The 15,293-nt window shown below is 52.1% G+C and overlaps 1 protein-coding gene across 5 annotated transcripts in view; it reads left to right on the top strand.

Annotated features, from left to right (window-relative positions):
* Positions 1–14,220, top strand: part of KCND3 (potassium voltage-gated channel subfamily D member 3) — a 143,359-nt gene extending 129,139 nt beyond the window's left edge. For 4 of the 5 annotated variants that reach the window (XM_064173816.1, XM_064173819.1, XM_064173818.1 and 1 more), the window contains exons 4-8: positions 498–599; positions 6,909–7,001; positions 9,466–9,522; positions 10,943–11,190; positions 13,527–14,220. In XM_064173816.1, coding sequence (XP_064029886.1) covers positions 498–599; positions 6,909–7,001; positions 9,466–9,522; positions 10,943–11,190; positions 13,527–13,755 — 729 coding nt within the window. In that variant the 3' untranslated portion in view covers positions 13,756–14,220. The remainder of the gene's footprint in view (positions 1–497; positions 600–6,908; positions 7,002–9,465; positions 9,523–10,942; positions 11,191–13,526) is intronic. The other variant, XM_064173821.1, reaches the window with a different exon arrangement.
* The last annotated feature ends 1,073 nt before the right edge of the window (positions 14,221–15,293 follow it).

Raw genomic sequence — 15,293 nt, 5'->3', positions numbered from 1 at the left:
TGTGCTGCAGCTTCCATCCATTGCTCCTTGTCCTACTCCAGGGAGCAGTAAGCAGAGCCTGTGTCCCCCTCAAAGATCACATTGGGTGCTTCTGTGCCCCACAACCTCCCCAGAGGTGTTCAGGATCAGGCTGGATGAGACCCTGAGCAACTTGTTCTAGTGGGAGGTGTCCCTGCCAATGGCAGGGGGTTGGAACTGGCTGAGCTTTGAGGTCCCTTCCAACCTGAACCACTATGATTCTTCTCCCTGGCAAGGCTGCCAGCATGCTGTGGCAGCTCCTGTTCTTCAGACACATCCACTCTGCCAGCTCCTGGGCACAGCTCTGTGCCAGCTGTTCTCAACAGAACCTCGTCCACTGCTCACACTCTTTGAACTTCACCCCCAGGCTTTGTCGGGCAGAGGGAAAACCTGAAGTGTCCTTCCTCCTGATATCTCCAGCACAGAGCTGGTGACTCTTGTGGCAATCTCTAACTCCAGCTTGTTGCCTCCCCCCACAGAAAGCCAGGCTGGCAAGGATCCGAGTGGCCAAGACAGGCAGCTCCAATGCCTACCTGCACAGCAAGCGCAACGGACTCCTGAACGAAGCCCTGGAGCTGACGGTGAGTGCAGCCACAGCCTCCTGACACCCAGATGGACAAATCCCCTGCTCCTCCCAGGCCTCTTCCCTGGGATCCCTTCTTCCCTCTCTCCATTGCCACCTACCTGCACTTTAAGCAGAGTGGCAGATTCATGCATGGCAGCGTGGGCTTGAGCAGCTCTGCTATGAGGATAGGCTGAGAGAGTTGGGGCTCTGCAGGCTGGAGAAGGTTTCCAGGAGAGCTTGCAGTGGTCTTCCAGGATCTGAAGGGGGCTACAGAGAGCTGGGGAGGGGCTATTGAAAAGGTCTTGGAATGACAGGATGAGGAGGAATGGGTTTGAAGTGGCAGAGGGGAGATTGAAAGTGGATGTTAGGAAGAAGTTGTTTGCAGTGAGGGTGGTGAGACACTGGCACAGGTTGCCCAGGGAGGTTGTAGAGCACAGAGTCACCCAATGTGATCAAAGATCGCTGGGGCACACCACTGGTGCCAGCTGCCAGCTGGATGTGGCTCCATTCACCACCACTCTCTGGGCCCAGCCCTCCAGCCAGTTCTTGACCCATATCAGACTGAGTCTATCCAAGCCAGGAGCTGCCAGCTCGTGTGTGCTGCTGGCACATCCAACATGGTCTCCTGCACTGAGCATGGCACCAACACTCAAAATCTGCTTCTTCAACCATATGTTGCTGCTGAGCAGCTCCAGAGAAGTTGCCTTCTCAAGAAGTCACCATGAACATTGGTCACAGCCAGTCCAGAGCCTTGTGCCCACCAAGAACAGGCTCAGGACTGGGGTGCCAGCTCGGCTGAGATTCTGCTATTTCAGTGCCCAAGGGCAAAGATTTGAGTACAAAGTTTGAGCCATTTAGGTTTCAAATATTCTGGAAGAGCTTAGGAGGGACACTCAGTCTGCACTTGATCCTTCAGCCTGTCCTCCCAACAAGCATCTCCCCACTGCTCTTGTCAACCCAACCTCCCTGCCAAGGCCACCCAGGGAGGAGCAGCTGCCACACCAACGCTCAACGGCCAAAGCAGAGCAGGTTGGCAGAGATATTTGGCTGGTTGGGTTCATTGCCTGGCACTTGCCCCAAAAATAGGAGGAAGAAGAGGAGTTTTGTTGGCTACAAAGCCACTGCAGACACAGAAAGCACAACAAAACCATTTCTGAGGAGGTTCCAGGGAGGCTTAGGTCGTTGGGTTTTTTGAACTCCACACATTAATCACAGAGTCACAGAATGGCAGAGGCTGGAAGGGACCTCCAAAGCTCAGCCAGTCCAAGCCCCCTGCCAAAGCAGGATCACCCAGGGTGGTTCACACAGGAATGCATCCAGGCAGGTTTGGAAAGTCTCCAGAGAAGGAAACTCCACAACCCCTCTGGGCAGCCTGCTCCAGGCCTGTGATCCAGGACTGCTTGGTTTACAAGATCCCAGGCTGCCCTGCAGTCTGCCACCTCCAGGGATCAGCGAGTCACAGAACAGCTTAGGTTGGAAGGGAACTCAGAGATCATCTACTCCAAAATCCTCACCTTAGGTAGGGACACCTCTCAACTAGACTCAGATGCTCAAGGCCTCATCCAACCTGGCCAAGAACAACCCCAGGGAGGAGGCAGCCACAGCCTCCCTGGGTAACCTGTTCCAGAGTCTCACCACCCTACTAAAAAACCTCCTCAGCTCCAGTCTAACCCTGCTCTGCCTCAGCTCCAAACCATTCCCCCTTGGCCTGTCTCCAGACACCCTCAGCCAAAGTCTCTCTGCAGCCTTCCTGCAGGATCCCTTCAGCTATTGGCAGACAGCTCTAAGGTCCCCCTGGAGTCTCCTTTCCAGGCTGCACCCCCCCAGCTCCCTCAGCCTGCGCTCACAGCAGAGCTGCTCCAGCCCTTGGATCATCTTTGTGGTCTCCTCTGGACTCACCCACAGGATACAACAGCCCCAGAGCATATCCTGGCTGTGGCTTTGCAGTTAAACTAACCAATGGGGCACTAAGGACTGTTTGAGACTCCAGAGCATGTGCCAGAAGGGTCCTGGTCCTTTCCTTAGCACCAGGATGAACACACTGCCACCACCTCTCAAGGGAACAGAGAGCCTTCAGCACAAAGCCTCCCATCAAAGGCAAGTGACAGTGAAGAGAAGGATTCACCCAAGGACAGGAGCAGGAAGGAGCTCTGCTGCTAGCAAGGCAACAGCCTCCTGCTTCAGGAACATGTGGATTTGTGGCATTTTGCATTTGCTATCCAGACACAAAGTACTCAGACTGGGGAGCTTTTTCCCCCTCATTTAGAGAGGTTTTTAGTGGGCTTTATGTCAGAAGTGCTCAAGGGATGGTGAGCTTCTTCCCATGGCAGCAGCCTACAGATCCTCTTAGCCTTAATCTCCTTGTACAGCTCACTGAAATTCCCTTTTAGCTCAAATGCTGGGAGGTGAACATCCCAGGAACAGTGGGCTGGGAGGTCTTGTGCCTTTTCACAAGCAGAATCTGCTTAGCCACAGATAAGTGCTGCAGCCATTCTCTGGGGAAGGGACACTCTGACCACCCAACCAGTTCATCTCAGTTCAACAGTGCCTCATAAGTTTTTTCCTTCTTCCTGGGCTGAAGCACTAAGTAGAAGAGGCAAAGTGGAAGTGGTTTGGATTTCAGAGCTGCCACCACAGTGTTTCAGCCTCCCTGTGAGCAACCAGCAGCTCACTGAACACCTTCCAAGAACAAAGTCAATGGCAGCTGGCACCAAGTCCTTGCAAAACTGGAATCCCAGCTGGAAAAGCAAAGCATCTCCTCCCCTCCAAGCCAGCCTCTTCTGATGAAGGCACAGATTGTTTGCCTGCAGTGCTGCAGCTACCACTGCTGCCCTCTCTGTAGGTACACGTTCCTCAACAGGGCTGTCACCATGCCAAGCACTCCAGTGCCAGACTCCTGCTCTCCTAAAGCAGCAGCTCCTGCAGGTCTCACTCTTAATTTGCACACTAGGATGTTCTCAGTGGTTGCACACTCTTTGCTTCTCAAAACACTTGAGGTGATTGAAGAAAGAGTGAAAAGAATAACTGAGTTGTTTTGGTTGGAACAGACCTCTGAGATGGAATCCAACCATCAGCCTAACACCACCATGGGCACTAAACCATGGCCCCCAAGTGCCACAGCCACACCTCCAGGCATGGTGACTCCACCACCTCTCTGGACAGCCCCTTCCAATGCCTGACCACTCCTGCAGCAAAGAAACTTCACCTAATGTCCAACCTAAACCTCCCCTGGCACAACACAGTCATTTATGCTACTCTAAACCTGCCCATTGCCACCTCCACCAGCAGTAAGCCCAACCTGGCCTCAGGATGGAAAACAAAGGGAGAGACTAAGCTGTGCTGCCAAAGTGGCACCAAAACTGCCTTCTGCTAGAGGTATGGAAGCTTTGTCTTCTCTTTCAGATCCCATTTTGATCTCCACTCAAGCAAACCCTCCTAAAAACCTGCTGCCTGCAAGGTGTGCTCTTGCCCTCTCCCTTCCCAGCGCTTTCGAGCAGCACCATGGTCTGCTTTCAGGGCTTCCAAAGACCTCCATGGGAAATATTCCAACACAGGCTTCAGCGGAGCCCAAAGTCCCAGCAGGGTTGGAACAGGACCTGCTCCATGTGGCAGCTCACCAGGAGGATTGTTAAGAAGGAAAATGGAACTGATTTTTATATGCCTATGTATTTTTTCAGGCCGCTTCCAAAAGTGCTTCTGGGACCTCTCATCTTCCCAAACAACAGCAACCAAAAAATCCATAACCTGCCCAAGATGCACTCCCACAGGCTTCTATTAGCAATGTGTGCAGCAAGGCAGCTTCCCTAATGCACCAGCTGAGCTGTGGTTTGGCATCTGCCAGAGACAAGAGTTACTCCTTCACTTAAGGATCACAGAACCAGCCTGGAAATGGCCTCCAGAACACACATTTGCAGTGAATCATTGGGATGAGTGAGGCTACTTCAGAGCAATGCTTGAAGCATAGTTGAGTTTGTCCCCCTTGAGAGCAACAGACAATGGCTTGGCACTTCTGCTAGGATGTTCTGTTGTGTCTCCCATCCCACCCATTTTCTCTCTGAGGCAGTTAGATGCTGCTGGTTTGTGTCTAAGCAGAGGCTGTGTGCATCCATTTCTGACTTTCAGAGGTAGGCACAGGGCAGAAAACAACCCCTAAGGAGCAGAGGCAAACGTTTTATCACACCTAATTGGTGTTTGACTGAGTCCAAAGCTCTGGTCATCAAAGCCACACACAGATGAAGGTGTCAGGGACTCACAGGCAAGGTCAAAATGAGGAGCTATGGCAGCAGGGGCAAGAAAAGACTTAACAACACAGATCTTAAATCTGCCACCAGGGAACAGAGAAAGGGAGAAAAACCAATCCTGGCTCTCAAACAGCACCAAAGCTCTCAGAACAACCCAAACTGCTTCTTTTACTTACATTTCTGAGGTGTAGCTGAGGAGCAGCTCACAGGGTAAGCAACAAGCTGTATTTTGAGGCATGTAAGGCACCTGATTCACTGCCACAGGGCAGAAAGCAAAACCACAGAGCAGTGGATTTCCACACACACCCCCCCCAGGCTGACTCCACTGGGGCTGGTTTGCTGGCTGCTCCATGCTCAGCTTTCTGCAGGAGCTGAGCACTGCACATGCACTGAACTCAAGCTCCTGCCCTCTTAGCCACTTCCATTTCAGCTGCTCCAAGCAGATTGAGGCCCTCAGTTCAATAGAGGCAGAGACTGATCTGAATTGTAACTTATCCTAACCACCACAGTCTGAGCAGCCTCTGCACACACATAGCTGATGGAGAAGCTGAGAAGCAGCCAGCAAAAGCACCCCAAACATTCCTTCCAGGCAGGGTTTCTAAAGGAGACTGCTCAAAGCAGCTCTCTCCAGCCCCCCCTCAACTCCTCTTATATCCTCCTGGGTGGGACCTCTCCCTTTCACAGTTTTTGACCTAAATACCTTTAGCTGTACCCAATCCCTCCCAGATGGCACAGGCTGGCTCTCAGCACACCCTGCTCTCTCAATTAGCTGACAAAGCTGTTAGCCACGTTTCAGCAGCCTGAGCACAGAGGGGGAAGAGGGGCAGAGAGGTCCCCAGCTGCCCAGGTGCTGCTGGACAATGAGCTCTGGTCTTTGGGACAGGGCTCACAGGACATTAGGGGTTGGAAGGGACCCAAAGAGATCATCGAATCCAAACCCCCTCCCAGAGCAGGACAAGCCTATCTAACACAGATCACAGAGGAACACATCCAGACAGGCCTGGAAAGGTTCCACAGGAGACTCCACAACCTCTCTGGGCAGCCTGTGCCAGGGCTCTGGGACCCTTCCAGCAAAGAAGTTCCCCCTTGTGTTGAGCTGGAACCTCCTGTGCTGCAGCTTCCATCCATTGCTGCTTGTCCTATCCCAGGGAGCAGTGAGCAGAGTCTGTCCCCCCCACTCCTGGCAGCTCTCAGACACTTATAAACATTTATCAAAGCCCCTCTCAGTCTTCTCCCCTCCAGACTGAGCAGCCCCAGGTCCCTCAGCCTCTCCTCACAAGCCATGCCCTCCAGTCCCCTCATCATCCTTGTAGTCCTCTGTTGGAACTGGATGATACTTGAGATCCTAAACCCTTCTATGACCTGCTATTACCCCACCAACAACAACCAGATGCCCTGAGGCTGCAGAGAGAACTCCTCCTTTGCAAGTGCAAAGTATGAAAACCAATAAGTGATGCCTCTGAAGAGGAGAGACAGAGCCAAGAGTCCTGTCTCTGGAAGGAGCATGAGAAGGTCCAAGCCATGAAGCTTGGGCTCCCATTTCTGCCCTGGTGTGCAGCTGTGACTCAGGAGGCTGCAGCAAGCAGACCTGCAAGCTCCAGCAGCCCAGCACTGTGCAGCCCTGAAGGTCAGGCAGAGACAGCTTATGCCTTTGTCTCCTACCAGAGACTAGAGATCAGGGCACATCTGTTGGCATTCAAAGGTCATGTCAAGCTTAAAAGGCTTAATGTTTGCTGGAAAAGTAAACCAGCACAGGTTGAGGCTTTGCCTTCTGCTTCCTGAGCTGTGGCATCATAGGTCAGTGGAATTGCCCAGGTTTCCTCTCCTGTCCCAACTGGCTGGGAACACACCAGGGTGGGATCAAGGTTGAGTTCCTCACCTGTGTTTACAAGCCAGGTCATTAAGGGGGGTGGGAATTAAGTAACCTCCTAAGCGTCCTGAGGAAAGAACCAGAGCTGTCAAGGCTGGAATTGTCATCCCCATCCCTGCCTGCCTGCCGGGAGCTGGGTTTGTTTGCACGCTTTTACACCTGCTTTGGGTTTTGGTTTCTCCCCCTCCCTCTTTTTGTTTTCCTGGCTCTGCAGGGATCCACGGAAGATGAGCAGCACATGACTAAAGGCACCTCCTTAATCGAAAGCCAACATCACCACCTGCTGCACTGCCTGGAAAAAACAACCGTAAGTACCCACAGCATCCTCCTCTGCCACCTGCCAGGGCACGCAGCCTGTGCCAAGAGACAGACGCTCCCCAGCCCCCCCCCAGGCCATGCCAGAGGGGCTGACACAGCTCCCAAGCATCTTCTGCAGTGGGTTAAATGCACTCCCACTTCATCGTCTGCTTTAACGCTATCAACGACCGTGCAGAGGCACAAGGATGTGACTCTGCAACTCTGGAGCCACCTACGGCAGTACAGAGCCCCCCGGGCAGATTGCTCAGCAAAGTCCACTCGAACAGAAGCAGCTCTCCAGCTGGGGGTTAGGGAGATCCCACAGACAAGGTGTGCACAAGGATCAGTTTCTTCAGGGCTTCTCAAGCAGAACTCAGCTGCACTTGTCTGGAGCTGGCAGTTGTGCCAATGGGCACTGCAGGGCAGCTCCGTGGCCGTGAGAGGGGCAAGGACTCCAAACTACAACCTGGCAGGGAGCAGATGAACTCCTCTGTGGGCCTGAAGGCTGCACATTGCCTCCTTTCACTGCACTTCTGCCTACAGGAGGGGCTCAGAGCCCCTCAAGCAGCCTCTCTAACATGACTCTTCTGTTGGCAAGGTATTGGGAGTGAGAGGTTTGGGGGTTTTATTCCACTCTGAAGTGATTCTGCCTGCAGAAGTCCCCCAGAACACTTGAGATGTTTGATAGAGATGTTTAACTTCCAGGTTTCTAGCAAAGGTTCTGCAGGGAAGGAACACATTATCTACCCCATGATTCATTCTAGGGAGAAGGAAGAGAGGCTACCCCTTGAAATATTCATGCCTTCTCCTATCTGCATCCACCATCAAATGTACTTTTGAGTTCTGACTTGCAAGAGCTTTCTTTTAGATAAATCACCTCCACTTCCATAGTCTGCCTTGTGCTGGGGTAACACCACTTAGGGCTCAGAGATACACTGGAAGAAGCTGGTTAATTAGAGTGACCTGCTGAGTGCAGCTGCTTTGTCACAAGGAGCTCTAAAGGTCACCCTGCCAAGGACAGGGAACTGATTCCTCCTGTATCAATGACTGCAGGGGTTGATTTTATGAGTCTCATCTCGCCTTTGTTCCCAGCAGTTTTTGGATGTTACATAACAAGCAGGCCTTGCACAATCTGACTCTTCACTTCAGAACTTCAGCCTTCAAACCTGCACTCCTCTGCCCCTGTGTCTGACAGGATCCCTCTCGTTGGAAAACTACAGCAAATTGGCTGAAGCAAAGCCAAGCTGACAGCCCTGTCCCCAGGGTCTGCCCTTGTAAGGCCTCTGACTTTGTAGAGGCTCTTAGAAATTCTGACCTCTGCACAAAGCAGGGAGACATTTCTGGGAGCTGCCTGAGTCTCTCCATCACTAATGAGCTGGTCAGGGGGTTGGAAGTGGCACGGCCAGAGCATGTCCCAGTTGGTGACTGGCATGAACCTACACCACACTAACAAATTCAGGCTGCCTCCAGCCTGGCTCAGAGGGAGTCTGTGGTTAACACATTCAAAACATTCCAGTTTCCAGCAAGGAGAAGTGAAACTTTGTGATCAAAATCCAGAGGGAGAACCTGCACAATATTTCATGGGCACCACAATGTTGCATCAGATCAGGCAGCACATTTGGCTTGTGCTCTGCAATTGGCAATCCAAAGAGTTCAGCCAGCTCCTGTGGAAGTTCTACACCCAGACATAACCTACCCCAGCAACAGCTCTCCTCCCAGAAATCTCAATGGCAGAACAAGAATTCCTGAAGGCTGAAGAGTCATTTTGTGAGCACATTGCAGGAATGGAATGAGGAATGTACCATGGTTGCAAACTGGTTTCAATGGGCAATTCACCTCTCCTTAAGGCAGGCTTGAAGGCTTCTGCGAGGAGATGATTTACGGCGCTGGCATCTGTGGTCAGCACCAGCACATGAGGGCATGGCTGAGAGTGGCTCAGCAGTCTGCTGTGTCAGATGACAAAGTGACCCTCGAGTGCTTCTGAGTGCCACCACAGAGATTACTTTGTCATCATCAGGTGACAGATGGAGTTTGTTCCAACAGCAGCCTTCCTCCACTCGTTCCAGCTCGCAGAGGGAGCGTAGCCATGCCCACGCTGTGCTCTCTCCATGTGCTGCCACTGGATCCAGCCCTTCAACCCAAACCTTTCTTCTGGGCTTCAGAGAGTATGAGCCAAGCCCAGACTCAATGGCAAAGCCATTCCAATTCGGTGTGTGTGTGTGAATCAGCAGCTGGCACTCTGCTTTCCTTTGCCTTCTGCTCTCAAAAGATCTAAGCACAGAAGATTAAACCCCAAAACGGGAGCAGGAAGCAAGGAACAAAGGGCTCTGATTCCGGCAGGGAAGGTCCCATTGCCCATTCAAACTCGAGCTGGAATGCTGAGGCAATAGATGCAGTGCTGGGAACTGAAGTTGTGGATGCTGGAATGGACAATGAATTGTGTTTTTATCTTTTGTTGGCATGTTGTCCCGTAGGGATTGTCCTATCTTGTGGATGATCCCCTGTTATCTGTACGAACTTCCACCATCAAGGTATTTCCTTTTTAATTCAATCTGTGGTTTTTTTCTCTCTGTGGTCTCTGTGACATTGTCTGGAGAGTGTTTGCTTCCTTTCTCCTTCCTGGTCTTGTCCTTGGGAGTTTGTGCACGTGGCTCCTTCTGGCTCTCCAGTGCTTGTTTCCTGGGGGAGTTGTTGGTTGTTCCAGTGAGAACCGATGGCTGCCTTCACCATGGCTGCTTTTGTTTCCCATCCTCTCTGATGCTGGCAGGGACTGGATAAAGGATGTTCACTAGAACCACTTGGGTGTTAATGCACACACAGAAGAGTTCTTTCTTTCAGGATTTCTTGCTCCTTAGCACAAAAGCTCTTTACAGTATCAGCTTCCTGAATTTCTTTTCCCCATTTTCTTCCCACTCTCCCCTGCCACTTTTATTCCCACTCAGCTGATAGCCCCCCCGTGATTTACAGGGATAATTGGAACCTAACAGCAGCAACGTCCTGCAATTAAGCTTCATGCCAATGATCATCCAAACACAGCCCTATCCCCAGGCACAAAGCAAAAGAATCATGAATGGACCCCTGGGTTTCACAATCATGTGGCACTGCAGACTTTTTCAAGCCACTTTTGGGACCCAGAGACAAAAACAAATGCAGATTCCAACACAATCTGTTAACTGCCTCAGATGAGCTAAGCAAGGCAGCACGACCCTGCCTGTGCCACTGCAACAGCTTCCCTTACTCCCCTACCCATGGAGGAGAGCTAAATCTCCTCTTCAGTCACAGAATCAAGCAGTCTGGAAGAGAGCTCCAAGCTCAGCCAGCCCAACCTAGCACCCAGCCCTGCCCAACCAACCAGACCATGGCACTAAGTGCCCCAGCCAGGCTTGGCTTCAACGCCTCCAGGCACTGCAACTCCACCACCTCCCTGGGCAGCCCATTCCAGTGCCAATCACTCTCTCTGACAACAACTTCCTCCTAACATCCAGCCTAGACCTGCCCTGGCACAACTTGAGGCTGTGTCCCCTTCTTCCGTTGCTGGTTGTTTTGGCACATGAAGCCCTTGAATGGTTTGAAGTGATCCCTTGCACCTTTGCTGGTTGCCTGGCAGCAGAGCCCAACCCCAACTGGCTACAGCCTCCCTGCAGGCAGCTGCAGGCAGCAATGAGCTCTGCCCTGAGCCTCCTCTTCTGCAGGCTGCACACTCCCAGCTCCCTCAGCCTCTCCTCACAGGGCTGTGCTCCAGGCCCCCCACCAGCTTGGTTGCAATGAGTGGAAGGGCAGAGTCATTTCTTTTCACCATCTGCCCAGTGCAAGCCTTTTCAAGCAGAGAGGCACAGAAGATCTCACACAGGCACATCACCAACCTAGCCAAAAGCGCCACCGACAGCAAGCTGCTGGTGTCGCCAGAGGGTAACGACTCTGTTTCTCTCCCCCTCCCCTCTCTGCTGCCAGAACCACGAGTTCATAGACGAGCAGCTGTTCGAGCAGAACTGCATGGAGAGCTCGATGCAGAACTACCCTTCCTCTCGGAGCCCCTCCTTGTCCAGCCACCACGGCTTGACCACCTCCTGCTGCTCTCGCCGCAACAAGAAGACCACTCACCTGCCCAACTCCAGCGTGCCAGCCACCCGCCTGCGCAGCATGCAGGAGCTCAGCACCATCCACATCCAGTGCAGCGAGCAGCCCTCGCTCACCACAAGGTATTGTAGAGTCATTGAATGCCTCCAGGGAGGTTGTGGAGCACAGAAGCACCCAATGTGATCTTCGATCACATTGGGTGCTTCTGTGCTCCGCAACCTCCCTGCGCAACCTGTGCCAGTGTCTTACCACCCTCAACCTGTGCCAGTGTCTCACCACCCTCACTGCAGACTTCTTCCTAACATCCACTTTCAATCTCCCCTCTGCCACTTCAAACCCATTCCTCCTCCTCCTCTCATTCCAAGACTTTGTCAATAGTCCCTCCCCAGCCTTCCTGTAGCCCCCTTCAGATCCTGGAAGGCTACTCCAAGGTCTCCTCAAAGCCTTCTCCAGGCTGCAGAGCCCCAACTCTCACAGCTGAGGTATGGGCAGCAGGCTCTCGGCACTTGGCCACTGCATGCAAACCTCTCAAGTGCTTCAGCCCCACTGGATGTTCTAGCCAAACAGAGGGATGGAGAGGGTCTTTGGTTGCATCCTCTACTCAGCCCTGGTGAGGCTGCCTCTGGAGTATTGTGTCCAGTTCTGGGTCCTCCCAGTTCAAGAGGGTGTCCAGAGAAGGGCAGCAAGGCTGGGGAGGGGCCTGGAGCACAGCCCTGGGAGGAGAGGCTGAGGGAGCTGGGGGGGGTGCAGCCTGCAGCAGAGGAGGCTCAGGGCAGAGCTCATTGCTGTCTGCAGCTGCCTGCAGGGAGGCTGTAGCCAGGTGGGGTTGGGCTCTGCTGCCAGGCAGCCAGGGACAGAACACGAGGACACAGTCTCATGCTGTGCCAGGGCAGGTTTGGGCTGGTGTTAGGAAGAAGTTCTTCACACCAAGAGTGATTGGCATTGGAATGGGCTGCTCAGGCAGGTGGTGGAGTCCCCATCCCTGGAGGTATTTAAGAGGAGGCTGGATGAGGCACTTAGCACCATGGGTTAGCTCATTAGAAGGGTTAGGTGATAGGTTGGGCTCGATGATCCTGGAGGTCTCTTCCAACCTGGTTAATTCTGTGGTAGGAGAGAATGAAAAGCAGCTGTTGTTTTCCAGCTGGCAGGCAGCTGCTGGCTGCACTGCTCACCACTGGCACACCCACCCAGACCCCAAGCTCACCCCACTCTCAGCTGTTGACTGAGGGAGCTGAATGGGCTCTGCTCTGTTCCTGAGGTGCTCGAGAGATGAAGGAACCTCCTCTTGTTGACTCACTCTGAGATCACAGCAGCAACAGCTTCCCAACTGGGAAGCTCTGCATCTGAGAAAGGCCAGGCCTCGTGTTTCAAAGGAGCATGTTAGGCTGCTAGCAGCAGGCTCCTGGAGCTGTGCAGATGCACAGAAGTCAACCTATTATTTTCCCCTCTGTAATTAATTATAGGATGCAATTGATGCAGATCTAATAAGAATGCTCCCAGCTGCCAGATCCTTGAAACTGCTGCAGAGAGATGAAAGGACAGGAGAGATCAAGGGACAGGGAAGTTGAAAGAGGCATTTGAAATGCAAGGAGGAGATGTCCTTAGAGCTACCTGTGCTCTGGAAAGAGGCAGGGCACAGGATAGTGGATTCAGATGTCCTCTTCATTAAAGTAAGACTATGCAAGAATGAGATGGAAACATTGAATGATCCTGAAAGCTGCATCCTAACCAGAGGGGGAAGCTTTAAAAAGCAGAGTGTAACCTGGGCAGAAAGGAATGATGCCTTGCAGGAACTGGGGATATGTGGGGGGGGAGTGGCGTTAAAGTGCAGTCTTCAGTGCCCTCAGCTCAGAGCCATCAGATCCTGATTCATAGAATGGTTTAAGTTGGAAAGGACCTCAAAGCTCAACCAGTTCCAGCCCCCTGCCATAGGCAGGAACACCTCCCACTAGAATAAGTCACTCAAGGCCTCATCCAACCTGGTCCTCAACACCTTCAGGGAGGTTGTGGAGCACAGAAGCACCCAATGTGATCAAAGATCACATTGGGTGCTTCTGTGCTCCACAACCTCCCTGCACAACCTGTGCCAGTGTCTCAGCACACTCACTGCAAACAACTTCTTCCTAATAACCAGTTTTGATCTCTCCTCTGCCAGTTCAAACCCATTCCTCCTCCTCCTCTCATTACCAGATCTTGTCAACAGTCCCTTCCCAGCCTTCCTGTAGCCCACTTCAGATCCTTGAAGGCCACTCCATGGTCTCCTCCAAGCCTTCTCTTCTCCAGGCTGCAGATGCCCAACTCTCATAGCCTGTCCTCACAGGAGAGCTGCTTCACTTCAACCATCCCCACCCTTCCTACTGGCTGCTTCGAGAAAACCACTTAAAAAACCACCCAAAAAACCCCCACACACACACAACACCCAAAAGCCAAACACTGAATCTGTTTTTTTTTTTCCTAGTCGTTCCAGTCTCAACATGAAATCAGATGATGGACTGAGACCCAACTGCAAAGCTGCCCAGATCACCACAGCCATCATCAGCATCCCCACGCCGCCGGCGCTCACGCCAGAAGGTGAGAGCAGACCTCCTCCTCCACCTCCTCCTCCTCCGCCCAGCAGCCCAGGCCACTCCACGAACATTTCCACCACCACCACCACGAGCAACATAGTCAAGGTCTCTGCCTTGTAAGATGTCTCATGCACAGAAGGAGGCTGGAAGACCTATGCCCCTCTCTCCCTCCACACCTCCCATGTTCTTTTCTTGCTGCAAATTGTGCCTGGATGGACCAACCTGACATTTTGTCATCCGATTAGCAATGGAGATCTAACGAGGCAGCTTTCTTCAGACTGGCATGCTGTGGACTGAGGAAGGAGTAGGAAAAGGGAGGAAGAGGCTGGTTAGAGGTGGGGGAGAGGGGGGAAAAAAAAAAACCAACCAACCAACCAAACCCTGCCATGGTTAAGAGGGGCAAAGAGAAGCAGCAGCTGAGGCTGCAGGGGAAGAATCATCACGGCAAGAAGAGAGTGGACGAAGCAAATGGCAAACTAACACTGTGTATCGCAGCACCTTTCTAGAGGTTTTTAAATGGATAATATTTATTCATGAGGAAAAAAAAAAAAAAAGACTGAAAAAGGTGAAAAAAAAAAAAAACAACAACAAAAACACAAACCAATGGATTTTGTGAAAAAAAGGAAAAAAAAAAGAAGAAAAAACAACCAAAAAAAATCATTTTTTGTCTTCACGGAGCAGAACCTTTCAACCAAGCAACATTTCCTTTGGGTTTTCTTTTTTTTTTTTCCCCTTCTTTTTTCTTTTATAGGAAAAGATCTAGACTTTTAGGTTTAGAAGTCTAAAAGAAGCCACTTGTCACAGCAATCTCTTGCCACCCCCTGTGTGTGTGTGTGTGTGGGGCATGAAGCAGGATCACATCAGAGTCATGAAGGGCAGGGCACAAGGGGCAGGAAAACACAGCACAGACACACAGAGACAGACAGACATGCACAAAGACACAGAGAGAGAGAGAGGCAGAGAGAGAGAGGCAGAGAGAGAGAGGCAGAGAGAGAGAGGCAGAGAGAGAGAGGCAGAGAGAGAGAGGCAGAGAGAGAGAGGCAGAGAGAGAGAGGCAGAGAGAGAGAGGCAGAGAGAGAGAGAGAGAGACAGAGAGAGAGGCAGAGAGAGAGGCAGAGAGAGAGGCAGAGAGAGAGGCAGAGAGAGAGGCAGAGAGAGAGACAGAGAGAGAGGCAGAGAGAGAGACAGAGAGAGAGACAGAGAGAGAAACAGAGAGAGAGAGACAGAGAGAGTGAGACAGAGAGAGAGAGACAGAGAGAGAGAGACAGAGAGAGAGAGACAGAGAGAGAGAGACAGAGAGAGAGAGAGACAGAGAGAGAGAGACAGAGAGAGAGAGACAGAGAGAGAGAGACAGAGAGAGAGAGAGACAGAGAGAGTGAGACAGAGAGAGTGAGACAGAGAGAGAGAGACAGAGAGAGAGAGAGACAGACAGAGAGAGAGACAGAGAGACAGAGACAGAGAGACAGAGACAGAGAGACAGAGACAGAGAGACAGAGACAGAGAGACAGAGAGACAGAGAGAGAGAGACAGAGAGAGAGAGACAGAGAGAGAGAGACAGAGAGAGAGAGACAGAGAGAGAGAGACAGAGAGAGAGAGACACAGAGAGAGACACAGAGAGAGACACAGAGAGACAGAGACACAGGCAGACACACAGAGAC

Source organism: Pogoniulus pusillus, chromosome 39 (genome assembly GCF_015220805.1).
Source record: "Pogoniulus pusillus isolate bPogPus1 chromosome 39, bPogPus1.pri, whole genome shotgun sequence".
Lineage (NCBI taxonomy): Eukaryota > Metazoa > Chordata > Aves > Piciformes > Lybiidae > Pogoniulus > Pogoniulus pusillus.
The sequence above is the reverse complement of the archived record's forward strand: the minus strand, read 5'-3'. Positions and strand labels throughout refer to the sequence as shown.